The sequence below is a fragment of the Phasianus colchicus genome, chromosome 5 (assembly GCF_987193195.1).
Source record: "Phasianus colchicus chromosome 5, bPhaCol1.hap1.1, whole genome shotgun sequence".
Classification (NCBI taxonomy): domain Eukaryota; kingdom Metazoa; phylum Chordata; class Aves; order Galliformes; family Phasianidae; genus Phasianus; species Phasianus colchicus.
This window is the reverse complement of record NC_143440.1, coordinates 23,201,824-23,223,296: the sequence shown is the minus strand read 5'-3', so window position 1 is coordinate 23,223,296 and position 21,473 is coordinate 23,201,824. Positions and strand designations below refer to the sequence as shown.

Genomic DNA, 21,473 nt, shown 5'->3' with positions numbered 1-21,473 from the left:
GCCTTCTGTGCTCCCTTGTTCATTAACTGCCTCTGGAATCAACTCCTTCTGCCTGTTGCCTACTTCCACAGGTACTCTCAGACTTGCCCTTATCTCTACAACAATCTCCATTTCTCATTTAAATGTGCTGCCTGGCCTTTGCGGTGACCTCAAGCTGTGCTCCCAGTGGCACAGCTGCAGAGAATTGAAGTCTTAATCCAGAAAAGAGCGGTGGGGGATCAGAGAAGGTAAGAGAGGGGAAACAACTGCACAAAGACCAGCACACTAGAAGAATAAAGGGTCTTTTGAAGGTACAGGGACAAGTGATAGGGAGAGAGAGGATGTGAGCTAAAACTAAAGAAAACAGTACAGAACTGGGAAAGCCAAAGAGAAATAAGCCTGCAGCGATCCTACCTCAGTCTTCTGAAGTATTCCTGCTTCTCTTGCTCACCTATATCCAAACTGCCATCTCTGCTCATGGGGTCGGTTCCTTCCCTGCGAGTGGTTCTATCAGAACAGCCACTGACACCAGCTCCTGAAGCAGAGGTAGAACAGTTACACTTTCTTCCCTCTGTTTGAGTTTGGCTCCGGTGCAGTGCCCCATTCCCTGCAAGACCAGCAGATGCAACAGACTTTTCCTATCTTAAGAGCAGCACCTGCTGTTTGATGAAAATACTGCTGGTTTTGGCTAGCAAAACTGTTTTCCTTCATTAAACGACAGGCCAGAATTTAATGCTAAAATGCATCATTAAATACAGGTCCAGAGGGAAACCACCCAGAAAAGCTTTCCATGAAGTTTAATGCAACATCTGAGGCCACTCAGCAATCCTGGCCTCACACTCTCCCGCTGGAATATGTTGACACAGTGCAGGTGGGCTGCTGCTCTACCTGCCCAGCTCTCTTGCTTTTTTCAGATGAAGCCTGGAAAAGCTTTATGGCCTCTTTCCCATTCCTTTGTATCCCAGTTCTCCGCCAGGATATTTAGCCAGGATCTTTGTTTATTATGGACCACTCTTTCTTCTGCTTTCCTTCCTGCCTTGCAGCCTACACGTCCATTCACTTGCATCCGCATGGCAGACACAGACCCCACGGTGTAAGGACTGGCCAAAGCATACCTGTTGCTGCCAAGCCAGGGCAGGAGGCTGCTGCTTGGCTCCTCGCTGCTTCCTTCTTCCCCCTTTCCTTCCTTGGCAGTGGCTACAGCTTTTGGATGGGCTGATTTAACCCTATATAAAAGTGCTCCTTAGTCTAAGACTATAAAAAGATGTAAGCTAAACAGAAAAAGACAGCCCCTTCCATCCTCCTCCAGACAAAGCGAGTTTGGAGTCAGGGAGCAACCAGAGAAATGACAAAGCCAACAGGGGCTGAGGCTTCCAGAGGAGAGAAACCAGTGACCTGTTTTTGTCAATGACCACGAACATTGGAGAAGCAGCTGGAGTAGTCACAGCAGCTGCACACTGAATGCTCCCAGATCCTGCCTGGGATCTCAGCTCCACCTTAACATCTCTGACCAACATCCAGTCCTGGGCATGTTTCTCAAGTTCATTTCCAAATGATTAAGTAGATAACAATCAGCAAAACATCAAACTGTCTTAAGGGAGGATACGCTCTCAACTAACAGGCAGACAAGAACAATCCTGACCTGATGCTTTTGTTATGAGCCTGTGGGAAAGCCTCAGGGGAAATCCCCGAGGAGAAATGAGACCATGAGACATCATAAGGTAAACAGCATGGGAGTGGCTGATGAACCTCAGGGCTCTTCCATCCAGTACCATGCCTGGAACTCCTGCTGGAGCAGTATAGCTTGTAGGAAACCACTGCAAATATACATAGGTTGCTCCAAAAGTAATGCCTCCTATTTATTTCCATGGAAACTACAACAGAGAGCACAATAACAGTATTTGATAGATCAAATTCTCAGCTACAAATCACTACTTTTCAACATAATCATTACCATTAGCTGTGCACCTTCACTAGCAATGAACAAAAGCCTGCATGCCACGCTCATAAATATCTGCACCAGTGGAAGTGGCCCACTATCACCAGTGCTGAAATGCACCACCTCACTGTGCTCACATCCACTGTTTGGTCTCCAGAAACATTCAGCATTGATGAATGTCAATGGGTGCCATGTTTTCCACAAGGATTCTATGACACACCTCTGCTTCATATGCACTTGCATGTCTGACACCATTCTGTCAAAGTGCCCCTTCTCCTGTCATCTGTTGTATAGCAATGACATGTGATGGGATATTGATGGGAAGGTTCAACTTCTACTGCCATACTACCAACATCCGCCTCTGACTTTGTGGGCAAATATAACACAATAGGAGGCTTTACTTTCAGAGCAGCCCTCATATACTAATAGCAACAACACAGAACAGTTTTTGCAAGGATGAAGTGAAAGGCAAAAGGCTGACAAGTATTAAACACTATTACCTCCCCTTTCAGGAAGGCAGCAGAATCAGCTATTCTTGACCAGAGCCATTATTTTTCCCAGGGAATGGGAACACAGCAGGGAACAACTTGCTCTTTTTTTTTTTCTTCCCAGTAAAACACTGAACAAAAAAGGAAAAATCAGAAAGGCAGGCTTCAAACTCTTAATCATCAGCCAGCCCTGGATGAGTCCCATGTTTAAGTGAGACCACTCTGCCCCCATTTAGGGCTCCAGAGAAAAGCCAGACTGCCTGAAGTGTTTGACTTCTCTGACAAGTTTCAGGCGATAGGGGCAAAGCTTACATACAAGGAAGAGTGTATGTTTTCACTCTGTGGCTGGGAATTAAAGCCAGAGTCACACAAGCAATGACTGCCTGTTTCTTAGACGAGCCGCCAGCACCACTTCTTGGAAACCCACCTCGGCAGTCCCAGACTTTGGCCAACGTCGCTGCCTGATGCAACCTTGCTGCCCCTGGGTTGCTGTTCTTCGGTCCTTTGCTGTCTAAACCACGATGAAGCTGTGAATGGTAGGCATGGCTTTGCACTGATAGGTGGGAGGGGCAGCTGTGCTTGTCCTCCCACTCCTCCCCATAGGCTCCATCTGTCCACAGCGTAAGTGGCTGCACGGGGCTCCTGCTCCACAGCTGCTGTGGGTGGCTCTGGGCAAGGGTCCGGTGTACAGTGTAGTGCACATCACCTCAAAGTTCCAGCCCCTGAAGTACAATCCTTTTGGTCATTCATATATTACAACCCTCTTTTTCTTTTTTTTTTTCCCCCCTCCATTTTTCCCCCCTACCCCATTTTGTTAAAAAAAATAAAGTTTGTGTTTTCAGGTTGTGTTTTGTCTGATTTTCCTTCTTTCTTCCAAGCATCAATCCGATGTTGGGAATGTGGTGGTCCACAGGGTGCCTCTTACTGGATCCCTCGGAAGAGACACATGGCAAAAATCATGGCGAACAGCTAAGAAGGGGGAAAGAAGAGGGAAGAAATAAAATGGAGAACAGTAAGAGACAGCTACATTTTCCAGAAGAATGGTGCAGGGGGGCCTTTGTGGGGACTGCCAGGGCAATGCCCAGCTCTCTCTCCTTTTCACAATACGGGCACTGGGGAAAGCACCCAGCGTCTCTCCAGGACCAACATCCTTCTGGGGGAAGCCTGTTCCACCGGAACACCACCGAAGAGCTAATGTGGGATGATAATGGAGATGCCCCGAGGCCCAGTACAGTGTCAGTCTCTAAACTGAAATTTTTAAAGCAAAGGCAGAGTCTGAGCACATTAACCAACAATAACTAATTAGGAGTCAGTTTGCTGGGATGCAGCTGTAATGGGAATAAGAATCATGCCCTGGGGCACACAGTGAAGTTCCCAAAACCTCCTGTAGCCAAAGTACCACAGCTGCAAACTCTGTGCCACGACCAACACGAGGCGGCACTGCAGGCTCATGACAGAGATTATTTCCCTGCCTCTTGTGGCAAGGAACCAAGTGCCTGCCTCTTTCTAGGCGATTGAAACCACAAGTGGATAACCTGCTAGCGCTCTGCAGGAGAAGCTCCCTGTCTCACTGCTGGACATCCACCAACACTGCTTTTATGATCACACAACAGTACCTCAATGGCCAGCACTCCGATGGCCAGGGCTCCTGCGAGATACACGTAGGTCTCAAAGGAGTTCAAGATCACAGTGTAGCAGCCCTAGAAGGGAAAGAACACAGTGAGATACACATGAGCAACACAAGGAGTTGTTCTCTCAGCACAGCCCCCCAAGCCCTCACTGAGCAGGAGGAACTGTGACTTCTTGCAGGACAGAGAGGAGCAGCAGGGGAGAGGCATTCCCTCTGCAAAGGGAAGAGACTAAGCACAAAGGAAAGGGCCCTCTGGGCACATGACAGGCAGCTGTGGCTGACTGGGGATACAGGCTATTTATTTAAAGCCAAGGCAGGAGATTCTTCACTTGTAATTCAGTCACAGCCAGCAGCTATTTCACACACTGGGACCTATTCTTTGACCCTTCCCTCCACAGGAACATGGATGAACACCTGCTCTTCTGGATATAGGAGAATTAATGTCATGAAGAACTCGGGGCCATGCACTACTGTAATCCTTCCATTTATGCAGCACAGCTACCCTTGGTTTAAATGTAATTTCTTATTGCTTATACAATCAAGAGCAGGCAGACACTGTGCAAAGTTTCCAGGGTGTTTCAGAAATTCACCAACTTATCCTGGCCTTGTTTCTCCCTAAAATCCTCACTTCTCAACCTAAAATTCTAACCCACTAGCAAATTTCTGACAATAGGTCACATATGAAGAGAAAAATAGACTGGATTTTGTCTAATGTAAAATGTACCTCTCCCACTCATTAAAAATACACATGTCCCATTCATTTATCTGGGATATCTCAATCACCTGATTTTTTCTTTTCACCTAAAAAGAAAATATCTGAAATGCACAGATGGCAATGACAGTTACATACTGATGTCAGACTCTGCTGACCAGGAGTGAAGCAATCAGGAGAAAGCAAGGGAAAGAGAAGACTCATTCATGCAACAAACCCAGGGAAGGAAGATGTCTGAGGCAGCAGCACTCTCGTCATCACGAGGCTCTGCTCCTGTTGTGTTTTCAGCCCAATTTTCAGGAAAAAACATCCAGCCCAGCAACAAGATGTCTGGGTGCTTGCTAGAACTCCAGCCTTAACCCAACTCTCAGCGTGCCCTGCTCAGCAGGCTGGAAACAATACTGAGTACAGATGTGGCAAGGACTGTCCCAGCGGCCTGACTTTGCTCCAGCAATGCCTGAATACAGCCATTAGTTCTCTGGGAGCATCTCTCCCATTGTATATAAATGCTTCACTGTGCTTGGTGACATTTGCTGTGCACACAATTTCTCCCACTGCCACAATGAAGAACAAAGGCTCACAGAAAACCATCTCTTCCCATAGAAACGGGAGGCCTCAGTATCATCACTTAAGGAAAGCAAAAATTTTAATCGGCTTTATATCCCTGTTTCTCAAAATGCATTTCTTTCCCCCTCCCTGCTGTTTGTCGTCTTTTCTTTTCTCTCACTTCTCCCCATCAATTCATGGCAATCAGACCCGGCAGATGCAGTGCGGCGCTGTCTGCTATGATCTCTCACCCAGCGTGCCTTTGCCAACTGTTTCCAGCTGCCTGACAAGGAACAGCTCACCCGCTGCTTCCAAACTCCTTTACTCTCTTTCACAATCTGCTATCAAGTGCTGAAAACAGGACTGCTAGTTAGCATGGAGAGAAAAGCCTTGTACATACAAGTCAGTAGAGAGTTCAGCTGGCTTGCAAAGGCTGCAGCAATAAACACAGTCAAGAACTTTGCTAGAAAGTTTCTGAAACTTCAGGTATTGAGGAAAACGTAAGGAAACTTGGGTGCTGGTAGTTTCAGTGTAAATTTACTCTGAGTTGCCTTTTTCCAGTTTAGCATAGAGAAGAATGCCAAGTCAAGAGACCTGTCCAAAAAAATGCACTCTTTCTACTCTAAACAGTGAAAGAGCAGAAAAACAGATATCCAACACAGTTTTTTCTGGCTGTTCAACCCTCAATCTCTTGGTTGAACACAGTATCGATGAGGAGCCTTTGCGAACTGAAGTGGAGTTCCTACAGCAGCCAGTAGGAACAAATTCTATCCCATCCTCACTGACCTGCAGTGGCTTGTCAGTTAACTTGTCAGAGACGATACTAATCTTCAAAGCCACAGTAAAACTTGACATAAAACTTCTACTTCACCTTTTAAACCCCTAGGAAAATCTATTTCTGCCGATACAGCACAGCATGGACTTAACAGTACACACAATGAAAGGCAATTTATAGGATCACATATCCATGACTTCAAAAGTTGTTAATAGTGTAAGTGCAGTCACAACCTCAGCCCTTTCTCCAGCCATCTGGCTGCCCTTACCTGCCGGTTCTGAAATCTCTCGATGCCTAGGAGGCAGGCTTGCCTGTTAACAATCATCCCTTCTCGGCTTTGGAGCTTTCGTTGGCAACAAGCCTCTGGTGTAGTAGTCTCTTCCATTGGCAAATGTGGAGGTAGAGGGACAGCGTCAAAATCTTCTGGTCCGTTCACTCCACAGCAGGCAAACTGGAGAGAAGAAAAGAAGACAGAGTTTACACTTTGGCCTCAAAGGAGATACCAGAAATCTTCCAAAGACCTATTTTTGCAGGGATCAAAGCTTTAGTCAAAGCAGAGACAAAACAACTGTTGTTTCCAAGGAAGCGGATTGCACTTGTACCTTGGAGCTTCTGTTTCATCAAAGCCTCTTTTTATAAAGTCCCACTGTTCCCAAGTCACACAGTAGACTCTAAGGTACCATTGGGAATATTGCCATGAACTACACAGGACTTTGGAGTGCATCCAGAATGACTCGCCTGAGATCACCCAGCAAGTTTGTAAAAGAGCCAGCGGTGCAATCCAGGCTGAGTGCTCGTTCTCCCCAGAGCTAATGACCAGGACTGCTGCTGCTCAAAGGCTCTGCTAGGTGATCCAAGAAAATTCTCTTTTTAGGATTCAAGTCAGGTCCTTTTTAAGGATTCAAGTCATGCTCTGTCTCCTTTCAGTCACCAAAAGGAAATGTCTTTATTGAAGTCCTGAATCAGTATGAAGGGCAGCAGTCATCTTTTTCTTTAAAGATTCAAAATGACTTTTTGTCTGCAGAGTCTGACCTCCTACTCTTCACTCCTGAACAGCTATGATGTGGGCTGTGCCAGGCACAAATTTCACATATGTACATGCAAACACAAGCACACACAACTTTCTGCAGCAGGCAGGCACAAACAACTTGCAGATAAGAAAAATTCCAATGCCAGCAACACAGCTGATCTTCAATCCAGCTGGTTGAGTCCATAATAACAAAGACAACTTCGATGGTGACTGTTTACACACTGAAAATATTCTGTTAGGCCACTCCAGCCTCATCTGTCACCTACAATCTCATTTCACAGGAGGTAATAAGAAGCCATTAATTAGCACCTGTTCTGGCTGCTGTTGGCTGAGAATTGGTTTGTAGTAGTCTCAAAAGTGATGTGTCTAGGGTAAATGCATGGAGATTCTGGCCCATTTGTTACAGGCAGCTTCAGAGCTTTCTGTATCCAGTTCTAGAGTTGGGCATAGTCAATCAGCCCAAATCCTTGGGCAGTGGGTGATAGTCATTGTGACTCTTACTGCCAGCAACAGGAGCAGCTAGTTGTGGGAAAACCTGGCTGCCAATGAACGGTCACCTCCCTCCTGCCACTGCCAGGAGGAGCCAGGAGGTGTTGGCTGAGCACAGCATGAATAGCACCTGACCACCAGTAGTGTGGGATCAGCATGGCCTGACTTACTGTGATCATAACAGAATTCCAGGTGGAGGAGAAGACATCTGTGTCGTTGTTCCTCACGTAATGCTTCTTCAGCTCCTTGGTGAAAAACTCTCTCGTCAGCTGAAACACACGGAGACAGGTGGGAATGCAAAGGGTTACTGCCAACATCCCTCTTTCAAGTACTTCTCAAACCTCCCTGCTGTGAATACTGGGCGTTGGTTTGATTGGTTTGGTTTTGTTCTTTTTTGCAGACCTCAAAGGAGAAACATGGGAAAAGCCACTGGCTGAACCATTACTGTGCCCAGGGTGTTTGGTACTTGTTCAATAAAACTGCTCATTAAACATCAGGGAGTGAATTATATCTATATTTGCAAACTAATGTGTACATTTAAAGGCTGATGGGTATTGTTTGCTTTTTTTTTTTTTTTAATATCGAGTATTTGAAAGTGTTTCATAAGTTGAAATGACTAAAGTAGATTTTAGAAAGATCTTCAAGTCCAAGTCCAAATAGTAGCTTAACTTACTATGCTCCCTGAAGTCTGCAATCAAGACATGATTTCCCCCTCACTTTCATTTCAAACCAGTTAACTTCCAACTAATGTCAGGGGAACTCTGAATTTACTTCCATGTGTGAGAAAGCAGAATGAAGCCCAAACACTAAATTTCCCTGGAAGGAAAAGGAATTAAAACACGTGGAACAAATGCAAAATGTTCAAGTCAACTCACAAATCAGAGAAGAGATTGTTTCCCTGACAGTGCTTTGGAGTATCTAAACTCACCCACACACGAAGAAAAAAATCCTCTTTATATTTCCAATGTTTAGGTAATTTAAACATTTTTTTTTTTCCTAAGGTCAACGATAAAAACTAATGGAATTTAATTTACTCCTGCTTACATTTATAGTAAAATAGAAAAAACAAACCAACATCTCTGCTCAGAGACTCCTGAAACAGTTAGACACCTTGAAATTACATTTACGCAGGATCACTCTCTGGAGGACCAGTAACCATGCAAACTTAAAAGTCCTATTAGATTGAGTACTTCAGTTCAACCTTGTGCCCTCTCTATCACTTCAGGATGAAAACTTCAAGACATCCCTCTCTCCATGTTCCCAGTAGGCCCTGACTTGTGTGGTCCCTTGTCTAAAATACCTTCTGATTTGTGATCCATACAGGCACCTCTACACCAGCACAAAGCTTTGGTGAAAGGGGTTGGACTCTGCTGGATACAGCATTTCTCCTGTGTTATATATTTGCTGGACTGGGAATTAAGCTGCCTGAGAAAGAGCCTTTTTTTTTTTTCTTTCCTGTTGTTCACACAGCATTGCATATGCACGAAAACAAACTGCGACAAGTTGGTTTCAAGTTCTAGATACACAATGTGAAATACATACACATACATATGGATGAGACGTATGGGTGGGCACAGAAGCACAAGCACAGACTTGACCATTTCCTTTGTAACTGTACCACAAACCTCAAAGCAAGCCGATAAGGCTGCTGTGATTCTTTAAAAGAGTCAGAATACCACTTCGTATTGATTTCTCTTTTGCAGATACAAACTAAGGCAAAATCTAATGACTGCATCAATACTGGGTAGAACTCTGTCACAAAGACTTGAATGGCACAGGGAGCTAAATGTCATTACTTTTTAATTAGATGGGCAGTTAAGTTCCTAAATCACTTTTATGAGACAGATTTTTAACTTCTCTCTCTCTCTTTTTTTTTTTTTTTTTTTTTTTGCTTTCAAACATTAAAATACCAAAGAATCAGAAAGGACTGAAGGACAGGCATTTTCCTTTGGGAATCTGGTGCCCTAGGTTTGAAGATGCTGAAACATGTCCTCGGCCTTCTCCTTTCCTTCCCTCTCAGTGCATACTTCACCCACCCAGCATCCTCTCCTGTAGAGACAGCAGCACATTTTTCTGATGCTTGTCTGTTTCTGAAGCGCAGGCTTTGAAACTGATATTACAGTTGGTAATAATCCCAGCCGGCTGCCTTTGGCTGGGTCTAAAACAAAAGAGTCATTTAAATATAAAGTGAAACCTTTATTTTGACAGCAGCAATCCCAGAGGAAATTGTTCAGAGTTTGTGTGTGATTTTTACGAGACTTGGCCCAAAACAAAGCCTAGCGCAGGAAAAGTACGTCTGCCAGGGAAATAACTGATTCCATTTTGCTGCTCTTAAATTGTTTGTCCTGAAGTACGTGAAGTTCAGAAAAAAAGTTAAGAATCAATCAGCAGAGGTAAACTGCTGACAAAGTAGGGCAAAAGTCAGTAAGACAGACCTTACACATGTCAACCTAGGGACGGACTGTGCGATTTCTTTAGTTTTCCCTCATGTCTGAGGAAACAGAGCTATCAGAAACCAAAGAGACTTGTCTTTCAAGTGTCAAAACTGAAAACGAAAATGCAAACATCCTGATTCTGTTCAGAGTGCTGCCACAGGACTCACCTGTCCCTATCACCCTGTGCTTTCTTGCTTGCTAATGCAATTCACCAAATCTCTCAGATGGACACAGTCATTCAAGCACAAAAACACTTCGAAGAGAATCAATCTCAGCCACACGAAGTTCAGGTGTGATCATTAGCTCTGTCACACAGAAGGCCTGAAAAAGAGTCCAGCACCCTCCACAGCTCTTCCCATCCATACCTTTGCAGGGCACATGGAGACCAAATTCTGAATACAAGTCAAATCTCTCTTCCATGGACCCTAAGCAATGCCCCTCTGTTGCTCACATTATTTATAGAGTGTGAGATAACCAGTGTCATTGAAAAACAGGGTTCTCTGCTGCCCCAAATCTCCTTTATGAAGGAAGAGAAACTCTGGTACTCCCACATTCAATTAACCACAGTCTTCCTCTTCAGAGATTGCTTTAAAGCAATAACGTGGGACTCCCAGAGGTCTTGCATGGCATATTAGCTCATCACTGCTAACATCACTTTCACTCACCTCACCACCACGCTGTGCTTCACCAACTTTTCCTCTCATGTCCAATCTCTGCAGAAAACATCTCTTTCCTCCCTTCCGTATCTTTATTTCTCTTACTCCCACAGCTATTAATAATTTAACTCTTCTGAGTGTTGGAAGCTAGTTTGCATGTAAAACTACACAAGAGAAAGCTGCACCAAACATCATCTGGAAAGCAAACAGAGTGTATCCCTTTTGTCTCACTTTATACACCCTGTGTGGCCAAAGCCATAGGGACTGGTGCAGAGACCACAATGGGAAAGCATCCAGCAACTCTACAGAAAATGTAGGTTGCCTAAATGTGCACTTACCACTGCAAGCTTTGAAAATAACTCATTACATGGGGAAGAGAAAAGCACATCGAATCCTGACCTTCCGTGGTCATGGAAAGATGGAAGGTTCAACCCTCCGTCCCCACAGACATTCTGTCCAGCCATCTAGCCTCACACCAACCCAGCAATGACAACAACATTAGTTCTCAGTAGTTACCAAGCCAGAGGAGCCACCAGCAAAACACATAGCGACAGCAAAGCAAGACTTTGTACAGAAGAAACCTTTAAGAGAAGACAAACCACAAGAATTTTCAAACTGAGTTTAACTTCAGAGTAGACACATCTCCAACTGCTGGGATTCTGACGTCCTTCATTTCTTCCTTTTCTGCCTTTCCTGTCAGTCATTCTGACAGGGTGGAAAGCTGGTGACGCAAACAAGGAGACAAGCTCAGGAAAGATAAAATAGTTCATTCTCCTTCAGGTTTTGACTCATAAAGCATCACCAGATGTCACAGAAGTCTAGAATAACCACTGTGACCTTATCTACGAGCATCACATTATCACATATCCCATGGTCGCCATGGTATTGGAAGAACACAAGACTTTGCAGGATCCTTGTGGCTGAGGGAAGAAGGCACAGCCACTCCACACACAGGAGGCATCATGCCTGTCCAGTTTCTCATGCCTGCTCTAAGTTCCCCACATATCATTCACTGGGATCGCTTATATCTCCTCCACAAACATTGCAGGGCTGCACACAGACTTCCTATGTGTGCGGTCTGCTGCTTGTGCTGTACCAGAGGAATCCCCTAAAACCTCCTAACAGCAGAGCTGTAATGACCAGAGCACACCAGACCTCCCGTGCTGAAATCTCCTTACAGAGCTGTAGCTACTCCCACAAAGGCACAGGCTCAAAGCCTGAGCTATAATGGAGTTCCCACATTGTGTACCAAGTGCTGCTCTTTCCCAACTCTTCAAATCCGAGGCAAAGACAAAAGACCACTGACTTTTGGGGACAAAAAGGACAAAAAAATAGAAGGAAATAAAAAGGGGGTATAAAGAGAAAAAAAAGAGAGGAAAAATTCCTCCTGCCACCTCTTCCCAGACTATCTCACCACACAACCAGCACACCACTTCATCATGAGCTTCATAATTCTTAATTCTTTGCTTATCAAAATCTCTTTATGTGAAAAAACTAGAAGTATATCCTGGCTCAAGAAAATGAAAACTGTTATCACTGTTTTACAAAGTCCTCCTTTGCTCATGCTCATGCATCATCACATTTCTGTGATGATCTGTATGGGGAAGGTGCTGAAAGTTCTCTAACTAGTGGCAGGCACCAAACAAACAAAATAAAAACTAACAGTCACCAGTGACCACTGTTACTAGCTGATGTATTTTCACAGCCGTCACTCAGAGTTGCATTTCAGAAGCGGGCTGTCTTGAGAAGGATGGGCCTTGTTCAACTCAGCTCTTCTTCGTGTGCATGTTGCCCTGTTTTGGGTCAAAAGCCATAAACTCTTGCAGGTCTGAAGAACATGAGACCAAGCTTACTGCTAACATAGAAAAGGGATGATGGGCATTTAATAATATGCTCAGCAGCAGTGTGGAAAAAGGCTACATCATATGAAGCTGTGCAGAGAAGGACTAGAAATCTGTGAGCAAGGTTACATGGAAAAGAACCCTGAATGGACTCCAGAAGGGCTGGGGGAGACTCAGTCAGAGCAGGCGGGGAGGCATATCTTGCAGGCAGAATTGAAAGGAATCTGGCAACTATCAGAACATGAAAATTCACGAAGAAATATTAGACAATGCCCAAGAGAGTTTCTGCACTGCAGACAGAGGAAGCATTGGTTCTGCTGGGGAAACAGGAGGTTTCACTATTAATATTAATACTAAACACATGCTATATTGCAAAAAAGAAAATAGTTGCTTTTAACCTTAGTGCGACATTATTGCAAAACTTTTCCCTAATGGAATGTGCAGCTGGTTTGGCTGTGAAAGAATCAAGAAGACTAAAGTCTTCAGGATTTAAGTAGTTCCACAACATATATATCCTTTGTACATAAAGCATCCACCTTGCACATGCCAGCCTACCTAGCATTGCTGGCAGTTCTACAGACTGAAGGTAGTAAGGAAGCAGGTTTATTGGTATTTGAAACAGTTAAAATAAAATGAATAAGGCACTAATGCCATGCTCCAGCTGGGTACAATCCCACCAGGGCTCAGAGTCTGCCCACCATAGGATACTTACATTTTCTCTGAAGATAAAAGCCAGAATTGCAGCTGAAAGCTCCGCCAGGAAGATTAACAAAATAAACATGAAGAACTAAAAGAAAGAAAATACAGGGGGGGGGGGGGAGAAACAGAGAGACATTTCATTATGAGAGTACAACAGGCAGTTGGAATACACGCTTTTACAAGTTTTACCACAGAGATGGAAAAAATAATGAAAAAAAACCTATGACAATAACCTGGGGCAGTCACAGCCATCCTCTGACCCTGCCACAGGACATGAGAGCTCACAGCATGTTCTGCCATGTTCTAATGGGTAAAGTGGCCATTAGCATCCCCTGATGAATCAGCACTGGGTTAAAACAGTAAAGCCTAGTTTGATGGAAAACGTTATATGATTGTGCAGATGCTCATATAGGGTTGAACTGTCCTGACGCAAAGAGGGGAAATGATTTGGTAACCCATGACATGTATACACATACATATGTACACCTTTGCTCATCACAATCATAAACAGCTTCACTGTAATATAACCACGGCTCGTTTCGTGTTTGGAAAAAGGTAGTAGGACATACACTGAAATACTTACATGTGACCAAAAATGGAATCTTTTTAGAATTTATCTCAGGACAAAATTAGCCTTGGTTAAATGTATCCTCTTCCAGACAGTGGGGTTGCACTGGGTACATTAGTATGAAACGATATAACTACATACTATGAAACAATATAACCACATGCTGATATGGTACCCCTACACTGAGAAACCATAGCCAAGTGTGGGGGCCCCAGAGGCAGCACAGAAAGCTGGTCCACAACTTGAGGTACAGTTTGGAGAAGAAAACAGTGTTGAAGGGAACAAATCTGCCAGGGAAGGAAAAGAGAGAGAGCTCACATTTCAGTCTGTCTTTAGGACTGATCCTAAGTGACGCTGATGCTTCACTTCAGTCCATAACAAACACTACAAGAAACAGGCAGGAATGTGTTCTCTAGCATCCTTCAAACGGCAATTGTTGATGCAGAGGAACATTAAGGGAACAGAGCAGAAAGTGGTAAGGCTCACACGTTCTCCTGAAATGGCATTTCTAATTTTCACTTCTGGAGACAAAACACTAAGTTAGTTCAGACTTACAGTTCCTCAAAATGGACACTTTTATGATGCCATAGTCAAACAAAGACATTATCAATTGAGAAATGTAAGGATTCCAAGATTTAGACCACAGGCTAAGATGATTTTACCAGGCTGAGTGGCTGTTTGGAAATGACCGTGAGTTTTGGTACCATGTGAATAGGGAACCCAGTAAAACTGCTTCATATGTGTCATGGTTTTGGTTTTTGCTTATTTGATTTTCAATATTCCACATCAAAACATCATGTACTGGAAGTATTAATGCTCTAATTCTACGTACCTATCCCTATACATTACGGAAGTCACGGGATCTGACCCTTCCGGGGGGGGCGGTCTCTTACTGCCTGGCAGTGGGTGCTGGAGGGTGCTTTCCTAGCCGTTCCAAGCTTTTTCAGGTTTGACTCGGTCTCGGGAACTCTCTCTCATATCTTATTTGATTTATTAGTCTCAATTTCAATTAGATTGTATTATATTGTATTATTTTGCATTCCGATATCATAGTTAGTAAAATAAGTTTACCTCCATAGATTGTTGCCGCTGTTTTTTTCCTTTTCCCCCTACCTTCCCATTTTGTGGGCCCAGGCGGGGGGTAGGGAGGGCAGGGGCCTACTGCCCCCTGTCACGGGCATAAACTGATCTAGTTAATTCCGTGACAGATTTTTGGTGGAGAATGCGGGCATAGCTGCCTTTTGTTTTTTTGGTTTTTGCTTTTTGGCTCTTAGAACGAATCTCGCTCTCTGCTCTTAGAGAGCTTCGTTAGGGAGCATTATCAGTAGTTCAGGTTTTTGTGCTGGAAAACTTGACCTTGAAAGACCAGGCGTACTGCCAGTATTCTGGGATATTTGTAAACTTTGAGCACTGCTTAGTCTGAGTAGTGCCTTTTTTTTTCCTTCCCCCCCCCCTCTTGTTAGTTTCAATTCATTAACCCTTTTTGAGCAGAAACCAGCGATGAACCCACTCTTTTTCGTGGGAGCGCTGAGTAGGGGATTAAAAACTATGGTGTTTCTCGTGACCTACTGGCCAATCATCAATGTCATCTTTACTTGTTGTGGAATGGTGTACGTATATAACTACATAAAGGCACTGATGGAGACGCCTGTATGGTACCTATCTTGGTACCTATATGCAATGTTTAATATGAATTTTGACATTTGCATCCCGGATGGAATGGCTAATTTCACAAGCAACTACATCCCAGATGGAATAGCTAATTTTACAAACCACACGATGTTCGAACCAGTTTCCAGGTTTTCCTTTTGGTTTATCAGACGTTTTTCCAATGCTGACTTAACTCTCATGCTTGTGGTCGTAATATCACTCTCCCTGAATGTAGTCCTATACAGGAATTTATACGGCGCCCAAATGAAACTATCGTTTCCTGGTTAGTTCGCTGTTGGGACGACGGGGCCAGTAGCTTGTCTCTAGATGGTAACGAAGCTCGCCAACTAGGAGCCATTGCCAGAGATCCAGCTATTGACAGAGGAATTAGTCGATGTCTGGATGGGGCTGCCTCCCTCTGGGAACGAGTATTAACAGCTGTGAAGGAAAGGTACCCCTTCAAAAGCGGCTTGAAGCCTGTGACGAAAAGATGGGATACAGTTGAACAGGGTATCCAGTATTTGAGGGAAATAGCCGTGGTGGAAATGTTGTATGACCCGAACTGTGTTTTTAACGACCCACAAGGCCATGACCCTGAGAGAGTGAGAACAACGCGTGAAATGTGGCAGCAACTCACATCAACAGCACCAGCCAGATATGCCTCTGCACTATTGGCAGCATCTGACAGATACCAGGACCAACAGAGAAGCCCCTTAGTTTATGAATTGATTCTTATGCTCCAAAGCTATGAACAACAGCTACCCCCAACTCGCGCCGCCATCGCCGCCATCTCACAAATGACGGAGCAACTGAATAAAGTCCAAGAGCAAGTGTCTTCACTGATGAATCGTGACAAACCTGTAGAAGTATCAGAAACGCTTGATGAAGATCAGAATAGTCAAAAGAGTCTACTGAAGGAGATGAAGGAAATGATGGAACAAATGTGGATCCAACTAACTAAAGATGATGAACCCTCCTTCTCAGGTGCAAAATCAAAAATCTCAGCTGTTAGAGGCAAACGCTCTCCAGCTCCAGGAAGGAATCCTACATCGCGACTTGCCTTGTGGCGTTACTTACGTGACCATGGAGAAGACATGAGGAAGTGGCACGACCAAGCTACTCATGTACTACGAGCACGGGTGAGAGAATTACAAGGCAGATCAACCACCAGTGCAGTTGCTCCGGTTACCACAGGTAATGAATAGAGGGGCCCTGCCCTCAGTCAGGGGGGGGAAAGGGATAATAGAGTTTATTGGACTGTGTGGATCCGATGGCCTGGCACATCAGAACCACTGAAATATAAGGCATTGGTGGATACCAGTGCACAGTGCACTCTGATGCCCTCGACTTATGAAGGGACAGAATCAATCCATATTTCTGGAGTGACTGGGGGCTCTCAAGAATTGACTGTGTTGGAGGCCGAGATAAGCCTCACTGGTAGGAACTGGCAAAAGCACCCTATTGTGACTGGTCCAGGGGCTCCATGTATACTTGGTATTGATTACCTCAGAAGGGGGCATTTCAAGGATCCTAAGGGGTATCGATGGGCCTTTGGAATAGCTGCTGTAGACACAAACAACATTAAGCAGCTGTCTGTTTTGCCTGGCCTGTCAGAAGATCCGTCTGTTGTGGGGTTGCTACAAGTAAAAGAGCAACAGGTACCAATTGCTACAAAAACGGTGCACAGACGGCAGTACCGCACCAACAGGGATTCCTTGCTCCCCATTCATAAGTTGATTCGTCAACTAGAGAGTCAGGGAGTGATCAGCAAAACTCACTCGCCTTTTAACAGCCCCATATGGCCAGTGCGTAAAGCCAGTGGAGAATGGAGGCTGACGGTGGACTATCGTGGCCTGAATGAGGTCACACCCCCACTGAGTGCTGCTGTGCCGGACATGTTAGAACTCCAGTATGAACTGGAATCAAAAGCAGCCAAATGGTATGCCACCATTGACATTGCTAATGCCTTTTTCTCCATTCCTTTGGCCAAAGAATGTAGGCCACAATTCGCTTTCACCTGGAGGGGTGTTCAGTATACTTGGAACCGTTTGCCCCAGGGGTGGAAACACAGCCCAACCATTTGCCACGGGTTGATCCAAACTGCATTAGAACAGGGCAGTGCCCCTGAGCACTTGCAGTACATTGATGATATCGTTGTGTGGGGCGATACAGCAGAAGAAGTCTTCACAAAAGGAGAGCGAATAATCCAGATTCTTCTGCGTGCTGGTTTTGCTGTTAAGCGGAGCAAAGTGAAAGGACCTGCTCAGGAGATTCAGTTCCTAGGTATAAAGTGGCAAGATGGCCGTCGTCACATCCCGACAGATGTGATCAACAAAATCACCGCTATGTCTCCACCCACTAGTAAGAAAGAGACACAATCTTTTTTGGGTGTAGTGGGCTTTTGGAGAATGCATGTTCCAAACTATAGCTTCATTGTAAGCCCCCTTTATCATGTGACGCGAATGAAGAATGAGTTTACATGGGGCCCTGAGCAGCAGCAGGCTTTTGAACAGATTAAACAGGAGATAGCCCGTGCCGTGGCCTTAGGGCCAGTACGGACAGGGCAGGATATAAAGAACATCCTCTACACTGCTGCTGGAGAGAAAGGTCCCACTTGGAGCTTGTGGCAGAGAGCCTCAGGAGAGACCCGAGGCCGACCCCTGGGATTCTGGAGTCGGGCCTACAAGGGGTCAGAAGAGGGCTACACTCCAACTGAAAAGGAGATCTTAGCCGCATATGAGGGGGTTCGGGCTGCTTCTGAAGTGATCGGTACTGAAACACAGCTCCTTCTGGCACCTCGACTACCAGTGCTGAACTGGATGTTTAAAGGAAAGGTTCCCCCCACCCATCACGCAACTGATGCCACTTGGAGTAAGTGGATTGCGTTGATTACGCAACGAGCGCGGATGGGGAACCTCAGCCGTCCAGGAATCCTAGAGGTCATCATGGACTGGCCTGAAGGTAAAAAGTTTGGAACACCAGCAGAAGAAGTATCACGAGCTAAAGAGGCCCCACCATACAACGAATTACCAGAAAATGAAAGAAAGTATGCCCTGTTCACTGATGGATCATGTCGTATTGTGGGAAAGCATCGCAGATGGAAATCTGCTGTGTGGAGCCCCACACGACAAGTTGCAGAAGCCACCTGGTTAGTCAATACCAGAGGATCTATCAATCGTGATGGTCCTACCCAATCCAGCTCTCTACATACCGTAGAGGGAGATAAGGTCCCTGTTGTACATGTAAAGAGCATGTTGGGAAAAACAGTTTGGGTTCTTCCAGCTTCTGGAAAGGGCAAACCTCTCTGTGGTACTGTTTTTGCCCAGGGACCTGGATCCACTTGGTGGGTAATGCAGGAAAATGGGGATGTTCAATGTGTACCACAAGGAAATTTGATGCTGGGGGAGTGCAGACAGTAATTCCATGTATATGTGTATATATGTATATATATATATATATTAAGCGTGATGTAGTGATGTAGAATAAGGGGTGGAATGTCATGGTTTTGGTTTTTGCTTATTTGATTTTCAATATTCCACATCAAAACATCATGTACTGGAAGTATTAATGCTCTAATTCTACGTACCTATCCCTATACATTACGGAAGTCACGGGATCTGACCCTTCCGGGGGGGGCGGTCTCTTACTGCCTGGCAGTGGGTGCTGGAGGGTGCTTTCCTAGCCGTTCCAAGCTTTTTCAGGTTTGACTCGGTCTCGGGAACTCTCTCTCATATCTTATTTGATTTATTAGTCTCAATTTCAATTAGATTGTATTATATTGTATTATTTTGCATTCCGATATCATAGTTAGTAAAATAAGTTTACCTCCATAGATTGTTGCCGCTGTTTTTTTCCTTTTCCCCCTACCTTCCCATTTTGTGGGCCCAGGCGGGGGGTGGGGAGGGCAGGGGCCTACTGCCCCCTGTCACGGGCATAAACTGATCTAGTTAATTCCGTGACAATATGGAAGGTAACAAACACATGGTACAAGTGGTTGAAACAACAAGCAGAAATAAACACAAAAGAGATCTTGATTTTTCTTTTGCATGAAAAGGCTATTGAGGGTCTTTCCGAAACAGAAGGAAGGCAGATGGGGCCAGAAGTGCTATTTAAGATCCCTGAGCAATGATTTATAAACAATGTATGGAATGCCATGCACCGTGTACTTTGATAATGGAGAGAAAATTCAGACTACCAAATTGGAATGGGAAAGTGTTCTTTTGGTGTCAATTACCAGAGACGTAAGTGATTTTTCCCCACTGGAAAAGTACACGCACTAACCTGTCCCATTTGTCTTTCTGTCTCTGCAATGGAAACAAAAGAAAAGGATCCCAGGCTCAAATGACAAACAAGGCAAGTCACATGGAGAGGGTTGCTAACAGAATGTTGTTGCTTGACTTGCTGAACTAGTTAATTCTATAATTTATTCTTACTGCTAGACTTTTACATGCAGCTTCTATTTTTCCTGCTCAGAGACTATTTTGTTTTTAATTTCACCACAGGAGGGCAAAGAGCAAGTGATGAGGATGAACCACACTTTGCACATCATCCATCAAGGGATCTCAGCATAGCCACTAAGAGGTCTAAGGTGGTGATCAAGTGATTAATCTCATCACCTTGCTAATTGCATTTCATTTACTGATTGCTGGGAGATACAGTTCATATGAGCTCCAATACAGGTCTGTGCAGAAGTATAAGCAGCCATCCCCAGATTACCTCTGATAAGGTTCATTATCATTCCCAAACTGATACACACTTACATTGTGCATTACAGATTTGAAATAGTTACTGTAGAAAACACAGAAGCAGCCAAGCAGCCATTGGAGGTGATGAGAAAAAAAGAGATGGATCATCTGTGTTTTAGAACTTGTTCTCATTCTGCATTTTAAGGCAACACAGCATCTGCTTATTATGTTTTGCCTCACAGAATTAAATTAAGCAATTACTGAAATATGAGCACTCTGGACAGCCAACTGGTCAACACAGTGTATGGGACACAACAGCCTCACATACAAGCCCATGCCTGAGACTGGGCACTTGTGTAAAGGCACCCCACTCATCCAGTGTGAGGGTCTGAACACCATCCTTAGAAATAGGGTCTCCTGTTGTGGTTAAAAATCCTACCTCACCTCTTGGTGACAGCTCCACAATTGTCAGAAGCTTCCACAAATCAATGTTTCATGTTTCTTTCCCACAACACACCTACTGTTCCAGCTTCAGTTGTTGCAGAAAGAGCAGACATTGCCTTTAAATGCAAAGGACTTGTGTTTTCATTTTGGAAAGCTGTAGAGGCTGCTGTATCTGTATTACAAGAGTGCAAAAAAGGACATCGACCCTCACAGCGAAGCCAAATCAAGCTAACACAGACTTCTTTCGCAAATCTGAATTCAGTCTCCTGTGGCAAAATAAAAACATTAGCACACATTTTGTTTTGTACACTCAGTAACACTCTGGATTCTGATTCTTATGGTGTTCTTTTCTAGTCATAGGGTCCTCAGGACAACACAAAATTAAGTCAATCCTGAATTTTCAGGCCCACCTTTGTTGCATTTTGTGAGCCACATCCAAATGCTGGAAAATCTAGAAACACTTCACAGCCTTGTGCTTAATGCAGCATGCTGGGTTTCACAGGGATTTTTTGTAGGTGGTGGTGGTGGTGATGTGTGGGTTGTTGTTTTTTCTTTCCAAAAGACAAGCAGCTTAATGTAAAATAAAAGACATTGTAAATACAGAAGTCAGAACCTAGAGAACATGTATGTGTGCATCTGTCTTGTCCCTTCTATCCTTTATTTACATTTGAACTGAAAGCTTCACAGTATACATTATGTATCACTGTGAAATCTCACTCAAGCAGCCCTGGCTCATCAATTCTTTAACAGCTTTGCAAGAGGACTTGATTTGATCAGGCAACTTCTCCCTAAGTACCACCTCTAAAGCCAAACACTCTCAGTTCTGCAAGCAAGCGCCCAGTCTTACTGGCATACGTTCATGAATGGTTTGCCCTTTCTATGTCTAAAACACTCCCATTAGACTTCT

The 21,473-nt window shown here is 44.5% G+C and overlaps 1 protein-coding gene across 11 annotated transcripts in view; it reads right to left on the bottom strand.

Annotated features, from left to right (window-relative positions):
• Positions 1-553: 553 nt before the first annotated feature.
• The window catches only part of TSPAN18 (tetraspanin 18), a 108,519-nt gene continuing 87,599 nt past the window's right edge, over positions 554-21,473 (bottom strand). For all 11 annotated transcript variants that reach the window (XM_090140828.1, XM_090140829.1, XM_090140831.1 and 8 more), the window contains 5 exons: positions 13,233-13,307; positions 7,759-7,857; positions 6,338-6,520; positions 4,023-4,106; positions 554-3,375 (listed from right to left, as the gene is read on the bottom strand). In XM_090140828.1, coding sequence (XP_089996954.1) covers positions 3,328-3,375; positions 4,023-4,106; positions 6,338-6,520; positions 7,759-7,857; positions 13,233-13,307 — 489 coding nt within the window. In that variant the 3' untranslated portion in view covers positions 554-3,327. The remainder of the gene's footprint in view (positions 3,376-4,022; positions 4,107-6,337; positions 6,521-7,758; positions 7,858-13,232; positions 13,308-21,473) is intronic.